This window comes from Parasteatoda tepidariorum, chromosome 5 (assembly GCF_982258835.1).
Source record: "Parasteatoda tepidariorum strain Cologne lab strain chromosome 5, Ptep-v5.0, whole genome shotgun sequence".
Classification (NCBI taxonomy): domain Eukaryota; kingdom Metazoa; phylum Arthropoda; class Arachnida; order Araneae; family Theridiidae; genus Parasteatoda; species Parasteatoda tepidariorum.
In genome coordinates this window covers 81,944,141-81,962,407 of record NC_141759.1, presented here as the reverse complement: position 1 = coordinate 81,962,407, position 18,267 = coordinate 81,944,141, and the positions used below count along the sequence as shown (strand labels likewise).

Below are 18,267 nucleotides of genomic sequence, written 5' to 3'. Positions count from 1 at the left end.
CGAATTTGCGTATGCGATCGCAGAAGCAGTGTGAATAGTCCTGTAACTCATCAAGATTGGCCCGTTAGTGATTAAAGCCAGACGCAAAGGATTTTAAGAACGATCTGAAGTGATTTTTAAATGTGATTATTTCCAAACAGTATCGAAATTTTTATCATGATACAATCGTGATTTGCAATTTGAAGGAAAATTAAGCTAAATGGATTTTAAAAAAAAGCAAAACTGCTGCCTCACATCTTTCATTCGTAGTTCAAAATATCACATTTTTTAACATTGAAGCATTTTTAACATCAAAAATAATGTTATTAAAATAGTTGTTTGCTACTCCGAAAACAACCATAAATTAAAGAGTAGAGATTTTACTGGCATTACCATTTTCTTTTTGTTTCTTTTCAAGTGTAATGAAGTAAAAAGTTTTTAAATCCTATCGTGTTAGTTTCTACTAATATTAATGTTCTCTAATCCAATTAGGTGGCCAAACTTGAAACTGTAACAATTCAAGTTGCCTTTATTTCATTGTTAGTTTAGTTTGATCATCTTAAATGTATTTTATTCTTGCAATCTCTTAATCCTAATCTCGTTTTCTCTTTTATCAAAAATTACCTAGTGTATATAACTGATTTAAAAAAAACTAGAGAAATGATCCCCAAGTCATGCCAATTTCTTGGCAGTGGCCCGCTAGAAACTAAAAAAAAAAAGATAATAATAACAAATGGAGACCAACTGAAAGAGTATAACTCGCAACCTCTACATATTTATTTTTAAGGAAAAAAAAATTCTGGTTCAAAATTCCTTCAACAGTTGTTGGCATGAACAAGTACTGATATGAAAACGTTTCCATCTAAGAGCTCTGTTTAAGTTTTATCATAATGATTTTATAAAAGATTACTAAAACCATTTGCTATTTCTCACAGTTGTAGTTTTTAAATTGCTAAGTTCATTGTTGTCGTGATGCAAAATCTTTTGTCCTGTTTTTTAGCTTTTTGCCCCGATATTCCATTTTTTTTGTATTTGGTCAGTACCTCCCATTTCGAATACAAATAGGGATTTGTAAGTGATCAAGGTTATGAACCAAAGGATTTGGTTTTTTGATCTGTAATTTTTGAATTTTAAAAAATTTTGCTAGATAAAATTTCTTTGTTTAAACTTGTTATGTGATCAGGGGTCTGTTTAGAAGAAATTTGGGTTCATTAGCGGACCCTTCGCAAAATATCTTTTCATAAAAATGGGCGCTTCACAAAATAATTTATCCTTTAATCGGACCCTTCACAAATTTGTTTATCTTCCTTATTGTTTTGTTAATCGAATAAACACTTCCCAGGGGGGGGGGAGAAAGACAGTTGTAAACGAACTAAGTTTTGTCTTCGGCAGACGCTTCTTCCTTTATTCGTATTCTGCGTTCAGCAGTATAGGCTAAATACCAAATATTTGTGTGTTGCATCTCTAATTTAGTAGCAGCAGTGGCTGTTAATTTTTGAATTTAATTTTTTTAAATTATAGTTTTACAGTGTTGAACATAATTTTGTATCTATTTACAAATTAAAAACTCCTTGAAAAAGTTTTTTGCAATAACAGGACCCTATTGCACAAATTCACAAAAACAGGACCCTGGTTGAAAGAATGTAACTTAACGTTTATTTTATATTCACAAATTATGAGTAATTTTTTCACAATTTTACAAAAACTGGACCTTTCACAAAATGCTTGGACTGACCCCTGGTGATTAAGTTTTATATGGAGTTTGAAATTAGGGTAGCTCAGGGTTAGAGACTACTGAAATTTGACTCAGACTATCATAAAATAATTATCAGTGGTTTCCTTAATCAATATAATTGAACTGAAGGGATGATATGCTGTTTTGAATTTTGGTCTGTGTTTTTGCTCAAAAGTATATTTTATCAGAAATGTGAACATTACTCATTCTCTGTGTCATAATTTTAATTTAACTTCACTTTGTGCATTATTCAAAAATAGGTCTAATAGTGAACGTAAAGGGATCAGTGAAAATTTAGATGAATTGATATTATCTCTCTGTTATTGGTCAATTACACTGAGTAACTTAATTTCTACAATGTGGTTTAGGCATATAGCCTTGTAGATTTCATTGTTTTAATTACTTTCAGAATTTAGTCATTTTATGAGTAAGGAACTCAATAATCAATTTTGCACTATCAAATTCTTATGGTTATGTATTCGAAAGTTATACACTTATTTATTGTTTGCAGTAAATGTGGTACCAAATCTTGATGTGTGAGGTTTTGTAGTTTCACAATCATTCGTTAGTTTGTCTTTTTCATTTAAAAGAGGTACATCTTTTTCATTTAATAGGGTATATGCGCACCTGGAAGGTCATGGAAAGTCCTGAATTTTGGTATTGAACAAAATTTGTCATGATTTTAACTATTTTTTTAAAAAAATCATGGATTTAGGTTGCCGAAAAATCTATCCCAATTTCATAGTGTTCCGAATATCTGAATTTGTAACAAAATCTCCACTCACAGTCATATTTGATTAAAATATAAAATGTTTTTATCGTGTTCTTTAATAATTATGGTGTTCTTTCAAAAAATGAACGAAAAAGCATCATTTCTAGAGCGAATTATCTTTTAAACTTCTGTGATTTCAGAATTTTTGTTATTGTTTTTTTTTTATCAATTTAAAATTTTAGCTGAAGGCAAGCCAGTCATTGGCGGATTTTTTTATTCCGAAATGAGAACAGAAGAATCAGGAGTATTTTTTTCCTTTATGATGAACAAGAAAAGTATCCTTAGAATGTAATTCTGCAGGAAAAAGAAATTATTCGCTTTTGTGTTTTTTTCAGCTATTTTATTGCTTCAACTCTTTCTTTGCTCTGTTTTTTAAATTTAAAATCTATAAATATGAAGATGCAGAGTATAACAGTTTTGGTTATACCTATCATTTCAATTAATGTTTTTATAATGCTTTTTTAAATTTATTGTTATGTTTTTGTCGGAGAAAATACTAACTTCGTTAAGTCATGAAAAATTCGTGGAAAGTCATGGATTTGAAAATCTAAATTTTAGCAGATACCCTGTAGATTTCAATTAAAATATATGGTTATGCAAAAATATTATGGTGATATAAAATGTGATTGTAGAAAAATATGGTAAATATAGTGGCATATTTACCATATGTTTTTGTTTCAAAACTATTAGAATCTTTCTTTAAAATTATGTGATAAAGGAAACTTTGAACTCTTTTATGAATTTTAATTAAATATTGATGTGTGAGAATATCAACTCATTATGCTGGTACTAAAAAATTTTCTATACATTCATCTTAAACTGTTATGAGTTTTTCAGTGCTCTGTCAATAAAATCATAATAGGACATTTTAAATCTTTCTGATCTGATATATATACATAAAGATATTCTGAAATTAAAAGTAATCTATTCATTATTCTTTGGCTTTAAATTTACCCTTGTTATGCTTTAGCACAGTTAACTATAATTTTTTGTTTGTTATTTTCTCTTTTTATTAACAGTCTTGAGTTCTGCATATGTATAGAGTTTCAAAAAAATTATACCTGATTTTTTCATTGGCCTACTACGAAATGATAGTAGAAGATTTTGCTGAATCGAATTTTGGAGTTGTATAAGTGTTTTGCTTTTTATTTATTTATTTATTTAGCTGCAGATGCAGTTTTTTACAGTTAGTCATTTTTAATAACTTAGCACAAGTTTATTGTGTTTAAATTCTGTTTTGTATTTAATTAAATTATTAATATTTACAGGTACATAATAAAGAAGAAAAACATCCTTCAATTTTTGAAATTGAGATAATGTGAAATCTGAATTTGTCAAAATGAGAATAAAACTGACTCCAATTCATGTGGCTTTCTTAGTTTTTGGTGCACTTATACTTTGGTTTATTATGCAAATGGGTAAGCATTGCAGTTTAATTCCCTTTTAAAAGTTATGTGCCCCAGAGAAAATTTGACGTAACATTAATAAGTGCTGGAAGAAAGTGCTCATTTTTTAATTTCATTTTTTAAAAATTAATTTATTTATTGGTGTTATTTTTTACTGTGTGTTTATAAAATATGCTTAATTTTTACTTTTTCAGAATTAGATTTTTCTTTGTCGTATCATTTTATGCATAAATTGTGTAAAAAGCAGAATTTTCATAATGTTCCATCTAGTGTTTTCTAGTTTTCATAAATTCTTTCTACAACTTTTCATTTTGCCATACCACCATCTATAGTTTATAAAAGTGTCAATCATTTTACATGTTAGATAGTCATGTGCAGGTTCGGGTAGACTATACTTGAGGGTGCCCCCGCCAAGTTGTGATCGCGATTGATCGCCAAGCTGGGCGTTGTTGAAAGCCAATCGTGATTCTGATTGGTTTAGATTTTAATCGTGATTCTGATTAGTTTAGAATTTAGCGTTGTTTTTAAATGTAATTTCAGAGATTCGTTAGTTCTACTTTGGATACCGGCTGGTAAGGTTATTTTTGCTTCTGGTACTAAAAATGAATACTGTCAATAAGATAAATCTTAACAATGAAAAAAAAAACAGTGATTGACTGGTGTATGAATGAAGGTTTAATTAGTAATAGATATAAATGTCCTGTTTGTGGGTTACCACGGCGTTCCGGGCAAACAAGTATGGCGCCAAACATAAGTTGCCAGGGGGCACCCTCAAGTATATTTTTCCCGCAGGTTCACATGCGCATTCACTAGCAAGGGACTCTCTTAAATTTCTATTAAGATAAAGCCCTTAAATTAAGGAGCACATTTGAAAATCTTGGATCAATACAAATTAACCATCTAATCTGCCCTTGGGTAAACTTTGCTCCATTAAAGTTTCAGTTCATTTTCTTTTAAATTAACTTGAACTCAAAAGCTGATGTGTACTTATAGTGTAATGGTTAGGCTGTCTGCTTACTACCAGAGAGATTCTTTGTTCAAATCTCAGCTGGTATGCTTGTATTTTATCTCTAATATTCTTTTCTAAATAGTTTGATAACTATTTAATATTATTGTTTTTAAATTAAAATTTTTTTTCAACTTAAATTTACTGAAGCAGAAAAAAAGTATTACAGTAGAGCGCCAATTATCCGAACCCTTATTATCCGAACTATGTCCGAATTCGCTTTTTTTCCTCTTCTCTTTTTTAAGTTTAGAATTTTTTTTTACTTATCGACAATTTTTCTAAATTTAGAGGAATAGATAATATCCACTACATCTGAAGACCATATTTAATTTACAACCTTTTTCAGCAGTTCTTATTGTAGCCATACATACATGTATTGTTATACAGTTAAACCTACATACCCCTTTAGCCCTCTTCAACTGAAAATTATCATCAAAGAATGCGAGCTTCATTTTGACAATCTACAATTGTTGGAAAGCGGAATGTGTTTATGAATAGATAAGTGCCAAAATTCTACAATTGGGGGATGGGTAGTTGTCACTCATGGTTAATGCAGGGATGAGATTCTTCCGCGGATTCGCGGATTTCCGCTTTTTTTCAGATTTTTCCAGTTTTCCCCCTAATTTCCGCTGAAATTTTTTTTTGCACAAGTTAAAATATTTTATGAGGAATTTAATTTTCCGCGGAGGGAAATTATTGAAGTCCCTTTTCCTCCCTCTGAAGTTTCTCTAAAAATCATTTCCTTGGGATAAAACTGGTTGACCTTTATACAGAAATGAGATTTTTTTTGTCTCTCGAATTTCAGCCTTTTTATCAAAAACTCCGATTCTCTAAAAGTTTCGTTTTTTTTAATAAATATCCCGTTTTTTTTTTAAGTTCAGTCATTGAAGCAAAATAATTATATTTATTTACGATTTTCAAAGATAAGCAGAAAATTCAATCTACGCCTTAGCTGCTAACCCTTCCGCATTTTTACTTATTTTAGCTATTGTCTCCGATTTCACGCACAGAAAATAAGATTTTCCGTATTTTTTATCCGTCGGCTGGGTAGCTCGTATTTTCGTAATTCAGACGTCGCTGCTTCTTGTATTCTGGCGTGAAAACAAACAAAAAGAGAGGAAAAAAGTAAAGGTGGATTTGCGGTGAAAATATTTATTTGCTCATTCAATTAATCTTGTAAATTTTAATTTATTATGTCTAAACAAAAACAATACAAACGAGCCTTTTAGAAATCACAAGTCCAGACTATGCAAATATCTCGATTTTTATTCACGTGGTTTTAATATCAATCATCGATTTTCGTATTTACCTGATTTAAAAGTTGCACATTGAGATTCTTATTCAAGCGATTTAAATATTGTACATTACGATTCTTACTTACGAGATTTAAAAAATCAATAGCGCGATTTGTATTTACGAGCTTTTAAAGCCCTATGTAGCAATTCGTATTCACGCGAGCTTAAAATCCAATATTGTGATTCGTTTTTGTGGTTACAATATCGCGCGATTTAAAAATTATTCATCGTGATCAAAAAATTAAAAAATCATGATTTGTATTTCGCATTTTTTAAATTCGATGTAGAGTTTCATATTTATGTGATTTAAAAGTCTCATATCGGGATTTATATTCACATGGTTTACAAGTTTAAAAATCGCACTTTTTTTGTCACATTTTTGTTTATATATACAGTACAGAACCCGTTATCCGGAAATCAGAAAACCGGAACGAAATTCAATAAATTTTCCCGCCATTTAAAAAAAAAAAAAAATTTCTCCTCTTAAGATTTTTGGATTTTTCGTTCTTTTTTGAAGGATGTTTACCTTACCTTCATTTTGGAAGTAATCATTAGTGTATTACTTCGTCGTTTTTTCTTCTTTTTAAGATTTCCGAATATTTTTTATTTTTAGTTGGGTTTAACAATAAAAAAAACGGCTTTTTGTAGCGATTCAGAAAACCGCAAAAATCAGTTATCCGGAATATCGATGGTCCCGATCGTTCCGGATAATCGGTTCCCTACTGTATATATATATATATATATATATATTTTTTTTTTTTTTTTTTGATTTCCTCTTTTTTACTTTCTGACTACTCTCATCCCTGTTAATGATTAGTGATTACAGTGCTTGGAATCTTAAATCTTGGAATAAAATTCTTATCAGAAAAACAAACGAAACTGCGGTTTGTGAATCGGTAGATCTTTCGGGTGAAAATATGCCATGTTATACAGAAGAAATAGAGGAAATAGAAGACTGGTGTCGGGACACTGAAAACGACTCAGGATTTCAAATTTTAAATGATCATGAAATTGTTTCTGAAATTTTGAATGAAAATCTGAACTCCTCAAATTAACAGGAAGAAGTACGTGATCAAGTTCAAGATCGTGGAACTTTTCATAAGAAGCATGCAATTCATTAGATATTGCAATGAATTGCCTAGAACGTCAAAATGATGTTGATCCAATTGAGTTGTTTTATTTAAAAAGAATAAGGGATATGGCAGCACAAAAAAGAGCATGTCCTTTGAAACAAAAGTCTTTGCTGGATATCTTTTGCAATGGAAAATAAAGAAAAATGTGGTAAAATCAGTAATTGAAGAAAAAAATTATAAAAAAGCCGAGATATGATAAAAAAAGATTCAAATTGAAAAAAAATATATTTAAAAAATGAAAGAAAAAAAAGTCAAACTCGCCAGGGCTATTTTAGATAGCACTGCCAGTCCTAAGCCTAGAAAAAGTGTGAAGGGAAGTTGGTGCATAAATAATAATATTAACTAGGTTTTAAACAACTTTCCAATTATCCGAACCATGTTCGGTCCCGAGCAATTCGGATAATCGGCGCTCTACTGTATTTCTTTATTTTTTTATTAAAATATATAGATTATTTTTTTAGAAAAAATTTATTTATTTTTATTTTGCAATAAATAATTTAAGCTTTTTATTAATTTAATTATAAAAATGTAAATAAAACTATATTCTTATACTTGTTAAAAGAAAGAGATGAAAGAAGGGATATATTCGAAAGAAATATTTATTACTTAACTAGGAAATCATCTAATTGAAAATACAAATTGGTTTGTGTTGTCAAGTTGGTAATACATTGTGATTATAGTTACATGTAAAAAATGTTGTGTGTAGTTATATGTAAAAAAAAAAGAGACCACCCTGAATAACTTTTGATCTAATGATCGGATGTTCATGTCTTAGGACTCAATCTTTGGTTTGAGGGGATGACCTCAAATACCTATGCTAATAAACGTACCTTTTTTCCAATGGATTAGGATTTCTGCCCCCATAATATGGTGGGTAGCTGCAATCTGAAAAATGTGGTCCCTATAGTTTGGTCAGGAGAGAAATACAAAGTTTGAACCCCTTAGTGTTAATTTTACTTTTTGTGTATTACACCCTATCTTGTGAACTTTTTAAGCTAATTGAAAAAAATTTTAACACAATTTTAAAATCAGTTTATCCAAAGATTATTTCATCCGAAAGACACATTTTAATAAATATTTATATCAGTTAAGGAGCATTAAAAATTCTCCATGAATGCTAAGTATAAAAGTCATTTTAGATCAATTTTTTATTGAAGAGCTAGATCAAAATTGATATAGCCCAAAGCATTCTGTATTATGCGCAAATATACTAAAAATAAAGAGATAAAGAAAGACAGTGAGATAACGAAAACTGGGCGAAAATAAATTGTTACAAAAAAAAAAGTTTGCACATCAAAAATATTAAAAAGCTTTCATTAAGAAAAAATTTAGTTTTGCAAATTTGGCATCAATTGGGAACCTAATATGTAGACAGAGAGAAAAAGCGTTAAAAAGTATTGCCACAACAGCCAGTTGTTGGCTAGATGGTTGTCATGGAGGCTTTACAATAAGGGTGGCAATGGAATCATAATTGTGCGACAGCCACCTAACTTGCTACACCAACCTAACCTCAAACTGACATCCTTTAGTCTGAAACTGGCTGGAAATTAAGGTGCCACAGACAGATCTATGATTCTTTGGAATGATAGCTCAATACCTTATTTAAACACTGTGTCCTCAGGTCTCACTGAAAAAGAAAAATAAACCCAAATGTTCTGAGAATTAAAGATTTCGTTCATTGTTGGATAATCTTAATGAACTTTTCAGTTTATATATCTCAAATATGTTTGTTAAAATCTTTATTTTTGCAATGAATTCTTCAATAGTCAAATTTAAATTAATAATTTTCTTGGTAACTTTTTTTTTTCCCTCTGTTAGTAGCAGTCAGTTAAAATTTTCTTCTTATTTTTCAGCTGTTTTCAACTCTTGTTTGGATACAAACCCTACACGTTCAACTAGTATTTGCCCATTAGACCAGGTGAATTGATTTACTCTTTCTTGTTGAATCTGAGAGGTTTTAATTAACCCGTTTTGATAAAATATTACGCTACATTGTATTTTGTGCACTATGTTTTTGACACCCTATTACGTTCCAGTTTAGTCCTACCTCTTGTCCTAAGTGTTTGTAATTAATCATTTATAATCTGCATGATCATGTCATAATCATTCATCACACGATAATGATGAGTAGAGTATCATAATCATTCATCATAATCATCAGAGTATCAGTATCATAATCATCAGAGTATCAGTATCATACTCATTTAAAGTAGAGCATTTTTTTTTGTTTAAATTTGTCAATTATTTTTTTATTAGAGATTTGATATTTAAGGTATTTGTTTGCCTCACATTATAAAGATCACATTATAACACCAGTTTTTGCTTGCGTGAATAGGGTCTTTATATCGCGTAATACAGTAGTATGTGTGTTAACAAGTGTAGAGCATGTGACTAAATGTGCCACTTTGTTTTAAAATCTAAATAAGTAAGTCAAAAATTATTAAAAACGATTGATATTATTAAGTTGTCCAAAAATAATTTACTTTAATTTTTTTTTTCCTTTAGGATTCTCTTTTCCCACGTGCACTTCATCAAATAAAAGGAAAACCTGAATGTGTTGAGATGTTGAGAGAACTTCAGAAGTCTTTACAAACTAAAAAACCAACTATTTATATTGTTACACCTACTTATGCCAGGCCTGTACAAAAAGCAGAACTAACCAGAATGTCTCATACATTGTTGTTAGTAAGTTACTTATTGTCATAAATTTAATTGATCAAACATTTTAATAAGTTATTTGAGAAATTTCTCGCATGTAAACAGAGTGATTCTGCTTATGGTGCTACGGCACATCATATACTGTCGAACCTCGATAACGCAAAATCGGCCGACTATCATAATCATTTCATGTTAGCCGAATTTTGTTTCATCCGATACATCATGAAAACAATTTATTACGTATTATAAATATATGTTATGTACTACATTAATGTATGCAGACAATACTATTATAAACCAAACAAATTAAAATTAGCTTGAAAGTTTTAACTACTTTATTTAACTATTTTATTTGTTTGCCCATCTGCTACTTCTAACAAGGGAAGAAAATAGAAATAGCATTTCTCAAAATGAATGATTGGGATTTTATTCACATGCTTATTATCTGTGCTGTATCCAGTTTCCTTTCAAGTTAAGCGATAATCAGCTTGAAAGTTTCATGTTAAACATGTAAAATACATCAATAATTGTTTTATCTTAAGCTTTATTTTATGTTAAGCGATTTCATGTTAGTGAGGTTCGACAATCATAGATGGGAAGCAAAAAAAGTTATGACGCGTTCTCTGGGAGGCCTAATTTTCATTTAAAATCGCACACTATATTTAATAGTAGTACTTTTCAACAGAACTAAAAATAATATAGTATTAAATTAAATTTCTTTATGGGAACAACATCATTTTATATTATTTGTTATTATTCTAAAATTATGCTAAATCTGATGTTTCATAACATATGAGTAACATACGTTTAGCAATTTTAAATCATCTAATCAGCGTAATGAATTAGTTCATATTAAAACGAATTAAAATAAAGTGTGTCTTGTTATCTTTTAAAAAGATCAATTTATTTTGATCTACTAAGGAAAATTGATGGACAATTTCATTTTTAATTCTCTTTTGAATAATTGCACATGTTTCTTAATCGTAAAATATTTGATTTTTATGCATACATTTTTGAATGGGAGATTTATGTTATTTTAAGTAGGGACCGACTTTTGGTAAAAATAGACCCAAACAGTTTCCTACTGATTTGTAATTTCCAAAGTCTAACAGAATCACTGAAACAAGTTTCTCATTGAATCCCATGAGGAGAAAAAATCTTCTTTTTTTTTTTTAGGTAAAAGAATAAGTGAAAAAATGTCTTAAAGACGCATTGACCTTCAGACGACCTTCATTGACCAATCATAAAAAAAATTGTGGCAAACTTTGTGATACGTTTTTTCAAGTTTGATAAAACTCGAGATATTTTTTAAGAAAATTTATTAACTCGAAATAAATTTTTATAATTTCCTAAGGAATACTATTATTTTGATTTTAAAAAAGAATCAAAATAATAGAATTTTTTGTTTAAATCAGAATTTTTTTTATTTAAATCAGAATATTTTAAAAATAAATTATGACAATGTGCATTTGAAACTACAATACTACACAAAGAAAAACTTTTTATCGATAACGTAAGATATTTATGAAAATGGAATTGAGAATTAAAATACAATAGAAGATCTTAAAGATCACGAACTTCAAAATCTGAGGATTTGCGTTTTGTGGAATTTTGTGTTGTATATTACACTTATCTTTAAACTACTAAAGATGTAATTAGTGTGTCCAGCAATGGGGATAATAGCGGAATCCTGCAATTATCAGGAACTTTATTGATTCTGAAAATATCAGGGAATTTCTAAAAGTTTTTAGTAAAACAAGGAAAATTTTTAAAACAACAGGGAAAATTTTTAAAACAACAAGCAGTTAAAAATCAACAGCATTTTAAAAATCAAGCAATCAATGCTTCTGTGAGCAGCGCTTCACTAAGAATGACCCAACCAAGTTTTTTCCATATTTGTTGTTTTTTCAGCAGAAATTCATCATTTTTCCTGTCGTTTCCCTGTGAGTTTCCGTGATAATCTGTTTATAAAACAAGTTTTTTACGCCCTTAAAAATCATAACTTATGAAATGTTGTTATTTGTAACTAGTCTATGGTATTTTTCCCCCACTCTTTAAACAATCGTAAAGACAATAAATTGAAAACAAAAATGATTTAATGGAAACAAGAAATAAGACAAGCAAAAGACCTCTTATTTCTCCAACTAGCTATTCTGAAACTTTGGCTTCCTCAAAAAGGCATAAAGTCAAATCAGAATTGCTCTGAGCAAAAATTTTTAGTATCTTAAGTGTAGGATGATAAAAATGCAATAAGAGCTGCTCTAATATAATTAAAAAGTGTTACTTTTTTATTTAATTGTAAATTTATTTTGTATTATGTACCTATGCAGTAAAATTTCGCTAATTTAAATTTTGTAAATGCTAAGTGTATATATTTCTGTATCATTGCACTTCTGATTATGCACAGCAAAAAAAAGTGGGAACTTCATTATTGTGTTAACATTTTATTTTTTAATATATTCCTGCTAAGAAAAATTAAATTTATTTTGAATCAATGTATCAGTTCATTCTCATGTTTTATTATTGCCTCAGTTTGAATTTTATTTTGCTCTTTATTTAAGGTGCCCAATATTCATTGGATAGTTGTGGAAGATTCTGAAAATAAAACTATTCTCGTGAAAAACTTTTTGACGAAATCAAAGGTGTATTATACTCACCTCAATATACCAACACCACTTCCCGTAAAGATGAAAAAAGAAGACCCCAGCTGGTTGAAGCCTAAAGGCGTCTTACAGCGCAATTTGGCTCTTAACTACTTGAGAAGACACACCAGTATTGAAGAGCCCGGTGTTGTCTACTTTGCTGATGATGATAATACGTATGATCTTGAACTCTTTGAAGAGGTATTTACACCCTTGTCATTAAATGTTAAATAAGCAGACTTTTTTCTATTCAATTTTTATGTATATGTTTAAAAATTGAATAAATTACTATTAATAATTATAAAGTTTTTAAGAAAAATTTCCAATTTTCTTAAAAACTTTATGACTAAATGAAGGTTAATATAATGAAGAAAAAAACATTGATACATTTTTACAATACAACATCGCAATTCATGTTCACGCGATTCTTAAAATCCAATATTACTATTCATATTAATTCATTTAATTATTATTCCCTAAGACAAAACATATGACTGATTTATTTAGCAAGATTTTCTCTAATTTTTTATAAGAGAGCACTTCGATTTGTGTGTCACTTGGATAACCATTCTCTGATAATGATGATAAAATAAAATTAATTTGATCTTTTTAAATGCCTGTACCTGTTTGTTTTGCTCGTATGATTGCCATCCTTTGAAGCCGTCAGGAAAGTAATACCCTAAGAAAGTTGTCGCAGGATTAATGAGATGTAAGCTTTTTAAAACAAATGTGTAAATAAAAGAAATGTAACCAAAGAGCCCCAACACTTTGCTGATGATAGGAGTTGCGGAAAGAAAATGCCAAAGAAAAAAAAAGAGCTTTATTTCTCTGCTACTGAAAGATGACCACCAAATGATTTTGTTTTTGATTTCTGGTTTTCAATGAGACAGTGTTCTGCCACTGATTGTTTCTGCATTTTCAAATATAAAAAATAACAATAATTCATATTTTTTATAAAGTGATTCTTCTACAAAATTGTGGTACAGCAATAATTTTAAAACTTATTAGAATCAGTGCTTTTCAAAGTCAATGAATCAATGAATGTGGTGAAAAAATATGATTGTTGGCAAAGGAAGTGTTTGTTGAATTTAATTTGCATATAATTTAGCAAATGGAAATTCTATTCGATATTAATATCATAATTATGGAGGATTACTTTGGGAAAAAAAGTATCATTAAATCTGATTTCCTATTTTAAATATCTTAAATAAAATTTTAATAAGAAATAAATATTACCAGTGTTAATATTTATTTTACAAATTGCATTGATTTTTTTTAATCGTATCTTTTATTGATTTTATTTATTGTACTTTTGTTCTAACAATAATTTTCGAAATATTTCACGATTATAAAAGTGATTAGTGTTTAAATAATAATTTATGATTTAGATTATTTTTTTTATTTTTTTTTCTCATTGTTGATGTTTTTGATTCAATAAAATCATTATTATAATAAGTATAAAAATCATTTAAAGGAATTATTATCTGTTTTTTGTATTGTATATTACATTATATATAATTTATTGATTGTATGAGTAAAATTAAAAATTTTGTTTTAAAAATTGTGTCTAGGGTTAAGATAAATAAGCAATTAAAATATTTGATTTCTTTTCTAAATGTAATATTTAATTATTAAAATTTATTTTTAATATTTAAATGCCCGTACAGTCTCCCAAAAATCATAAATTAACTATGGAAGTATCAGAAAATGTTAAAACTAATACATACTAGTTACAATGTTAAAACTAATACATACTAATAAAACTTGAAAAATGAATTAAATACTAGTTTTCAAAATTTTAATCAAGAAAAACCCGACATGTTAATGTTTGAGCCTGACATTAGTGCTCAGTTCACAGCCTGGCTCAGGCATTTCCATAAACAAACCAAGTTTCTTATTGCTGAGAATCAGTCCCAGTATTAGGGTAAAAAAATTACCAAACACACATTGACAAGTAATAGTATCCGAATGTACTCCAAATACGTCCAAATGAAATTATTATAATTGCCTCATACCAGATTGTGGCTAGTAAAACTTCCAATTAAAATGTGACACAAAAAATACTTAAAAAAATGTCCAAACTCATTTTATTGTGGAATTAATTATCTGTAATATATCATGTGTGCTTTTAATTCTGTTAGATGCGATACACCAAAACTGTGTCAGTATGGCCTGTTGGACTTGTAGGTGGACTCATGGTAGAAAAGCCCCTTGTCAGAAATGGCAAAGTGCATGGTTGGAACACAGTGTGGAAAGCGAATCGCCCCTTCCCCATCGATATGGCTGGATTTGCTGTGAATCTCACTCTTTTGCTGGAGCATCCTGAAGCCGGTTTCAGTTTATCCATCCCACGAGGTTACCAAGAAAGCAATCTGTTAAAGAGTTTGGTACGAATAGATCAATTGGAGCCCAAAGCAGACAATTGTACAAAGGTAATTCTTTAACTTTATGCAACCCTTTTTGCTTTCAGTTTGATAACTGTTACCTCTTTAGATTAATCAACTTTCTGAGTACTCAGTTTAACAATATTTTTAAAGTAATATTGCAATTTAACTTTCCTTTTTAAATTTTTACAACAGTAATTATATAATCTAAATGAGAATTTATAATATTTCTTTTCTTTTTTTTTATTTCTTGGAAAATCCTTTGAGAAAGTATAAGGGGAAATGATCAGTCAGAGTAATGTGATATGTTTTATTATATGTTACATCAACGCAATGGAAATTTTTTTTACAAATGATCGTAAAGTGGCACATGCGAAAATAGCATAGGGGAAATGGTATAGAGTGGAAATTTAAGATGACATGCTTTTAAAACTGTGCATATTTTACAAAATATAAAAGTGAATACTCTAAACAACTTTATATATTGTGATTGGATTTTCATGTATTATAACTCAATCTTACTGATTCGAATGTCCAAACTTAATTAGTGCAGAGGATTTTAAGTTACAAAATCAGGTGCTAAAACGTACATTCTCTGATTATACATACCTTTCTATTCTGGCGGATTTTGATTCTTGACCCCTTATTTCGGATTTTTTTTTCCGCTCTATCTTAACTCTTTAAGGAAATCAAATATTTATACACAATCATAGAATTCCTTTAGCCGAACCTAATTCAGTTTAAAAAATACTTTTTAATATTTGTTTATTATTTTGTTTAATAATATTCAAGAAAATTTTAAATTTAAAAAATACAAATTTTGGCATCATTTTGAAGATTGTAATTGTAAGTACAAATAACAAAACCAAATCTGTTGAATAGTTCCTAAAAAATTAAATTTTTTAAATTTATGAGCTTTTTAAAATTTTATTGAGAAACTATTTAATAAATTTTGTTTTTTGAAATTACTTACTAATATTGTTACATAATTCATCAATTACATAATAATGCCAAAATTTTTATACCATCAAATTCAAAAATTTTTGACATTAGTTGAATAAAACAATAAATAATTATTGAAAACTATTTTTTACATAAAATTATTTTTGAATAAACAAATTTTATATTCATCATGCTAATATTTTTCAATTTGCTTAAAATTTTGAGATATATCAAAGTATTTACAAAATAAAATTAACATTAAGGAGTCCAAACTTTTGATCGCTTTCCTGCCTAAGCTATATTTCAGGTTATAACTACCCCCATATTTAGGAGATCAAAAGTCCAAATCAGTTGGGGTAAAAAGAGTTCATCTTAGAATAGCACACTAACAAATGTCAGACCCTCGGACCTTTAAATTTGAACCCTAGTACTTGAAAATCTGAATCTATATTAAAAGTTATTCTTAGTGTCCATTTTTTTAATTTTATTTACTGTTTCAAAACATTGACTAATTTTTATTTATTTATTTTTATGAAAACAAATCATCTTAGTGCTTTGAAAGTATAATTAATAGAATATAAATTAGCTTTTAAATTTTCTTGTTTAGTTTTTCTTGGTAAAAAAAAAAAATTATTAATTTGTACGGGTGTGCACCCTTTGTTCTTCAGGAGCTTTTATGGAGCTGCTCTGTGCTTTCTTTTTTAAACTGTTCTCTTGACAACTTTCATAATAAGACCAATTTTTACTGGACTGTCATAGTTGATATTGCCTCTGTCTCAATCAAGGGTTTTTATGGATAATATTTTTTTTAAACTTAACAGATGTAGGCAAGGTTAAAAAATTAAAAGAATCTTTTGTGATTGTATATTTAATTTTTATTTTTCTCAGGTTCTGGTGTGGCACACACGGACTGAATATCCAAAATTAAAACAGGAGCTGAAACTGTCAAAGCCATCTAATCTTAACATTGAAGTCTAAACAAACTTTTAATACCAAAGGGTTAATGTTATCTGTGATAATTGTAAATATGTGTACAATTTTACTGTGCCATTTGTAAATAATAACTGAATTGAAACATTGTATGTAGTTTTTAATAAATATGTGTTACTTATTACCAACTTCCATTCAGCCTTAAATTATTTATGTTGGGCCGGGAGAGCCTAGTTGGTAGGATACTGGGCCCATGTACAAATGGTCGTGGGTTTGATCCCTACTAACTTGTGATATTTGATTTTATAATTTCATAACTGTCGTTGAACAGACGACCCAATAGTTTTTGGGCTTATGACTACTGTTGTACAATTCCGTAGCCTTGTAATTTTGAACCCAGTTCAGAAGACAAGGGAACTCCTGGATCAAGTAATGGGGGAAATTTGCCTTTTTTATGAAGAGGAAAACCTCCCATGGTTAGCCTGACGGTAAAGGGACTCTAACCCATCATCCGTCTACCCCATGAAGATATTTTATATCAATCTTCTGGTCGGCAAATGCCGGATGCGAAGTTGGTATCGACCAGCCATTGCTGGAATTCAAACCCGGTTAACGTCATTGGAAGGCGAGCACTCTATCTGCTGAGCCACCACGGCTCTATTTGATTTATAAGGCTTTAAATCATAAAGTGAACCAGGATAGTGTGGTTAGTAGGGCGTTAGACCCATGTTCAAGAGTTTGTGAGTTCTAACCCCGCCGACTGACAACTAGTAAATGGTGACTGATGCACGTCAAATCTGACGAGTCACAAAGTTCTCCATAACAAATCCAAACTCTGGGGGTATTGATCCAGAAGTGTCCTTGTCTTCTGAATTGGTTCAAAATTACAAAGCTACAGAGTTGAACATTAGTAGTCGTAAACCTAAAAATTGGGTCATCTGTTCAACGATGGTTATAAAAAAAATTGATTTATGTTACCAATAGACAACTAGTCAGCTTTTCATTATGTTACATAACGAAATTAACCGTTACCCAAGCCTGCAACCAAAACGTAAATATTTTTCTCAATTTTAGGACTTTCTTTCCTTCCAGACGTGGATACGTACCTAGGTTAGTAAACCGTTACCCGTATGATCCGCGTCTGACCACTATACCAGCCAACCTCAACTCCGAGAATGTGCTTGATCAGTGGCAATTATTTAAAATTTCAAAGGAAAGGAGGTTACAATTATGTTTACAAATATACAGAAATATTCATTTGAATATAGTTTAAACAAGAATTTTTTTTTAATGGCAGGCACTTGGAGGTTGTCCCATTGGCCTCAGGAATGCCAGAACTGCTACTCTCTTCTCTTTACCCAGTGGGCACCTGTGGCGAAGCCACG

The 18,267-nt window shown here is 29.5% G+C and overlaps 1 protein-coding gene across 9 annotated transcripts; it reads left to right on the top strand.

Annotated features, from left to right (window-relative positions):
• Positions 1-83: 83 nt before the first annotated feature.
• LOC107447707 (galactosylgalactosylxylosylprotein 3-beta-glucuronosyltransferase I) lies at positions 84-17,074 on the top strand. Of its 9 annotated transcripts, none has more exons than XM_016062696.5 (7): positions 84-431; positions 3,755-3,904; positions 9,180-9,244; positions 9,832-10,011; positions 12,546-12,827; positions 14,768-15,058; positions 16,841-17,074. In XM_016062696.5, the coding sequence occupies exons 2-7, from the start codon at positions 3,826-3,828 to the stop codon at positions 16,928-16,930; spliced, it is 987 nt and encodes a 328-aa protein (XP_015918182.3). In that variant the 5' UTR covers positions 84-431; positions 3,755-3,825; the 3' UTR covers positions 16,931-17,074. The 9 variants fall into 9 exon arrangements, with proteins under 9 accessions (XP_015918182.3, XP_015918184.3, XP_015918186.3 ...); XM_016062698.4 differs by having other exon boundaries at positions 96-398; XM_016062700.4 differs by having other exon boundaries at positions 99-122.
• Positions 17,075-18,267: the final 1,193 nt, after the last annotated feature.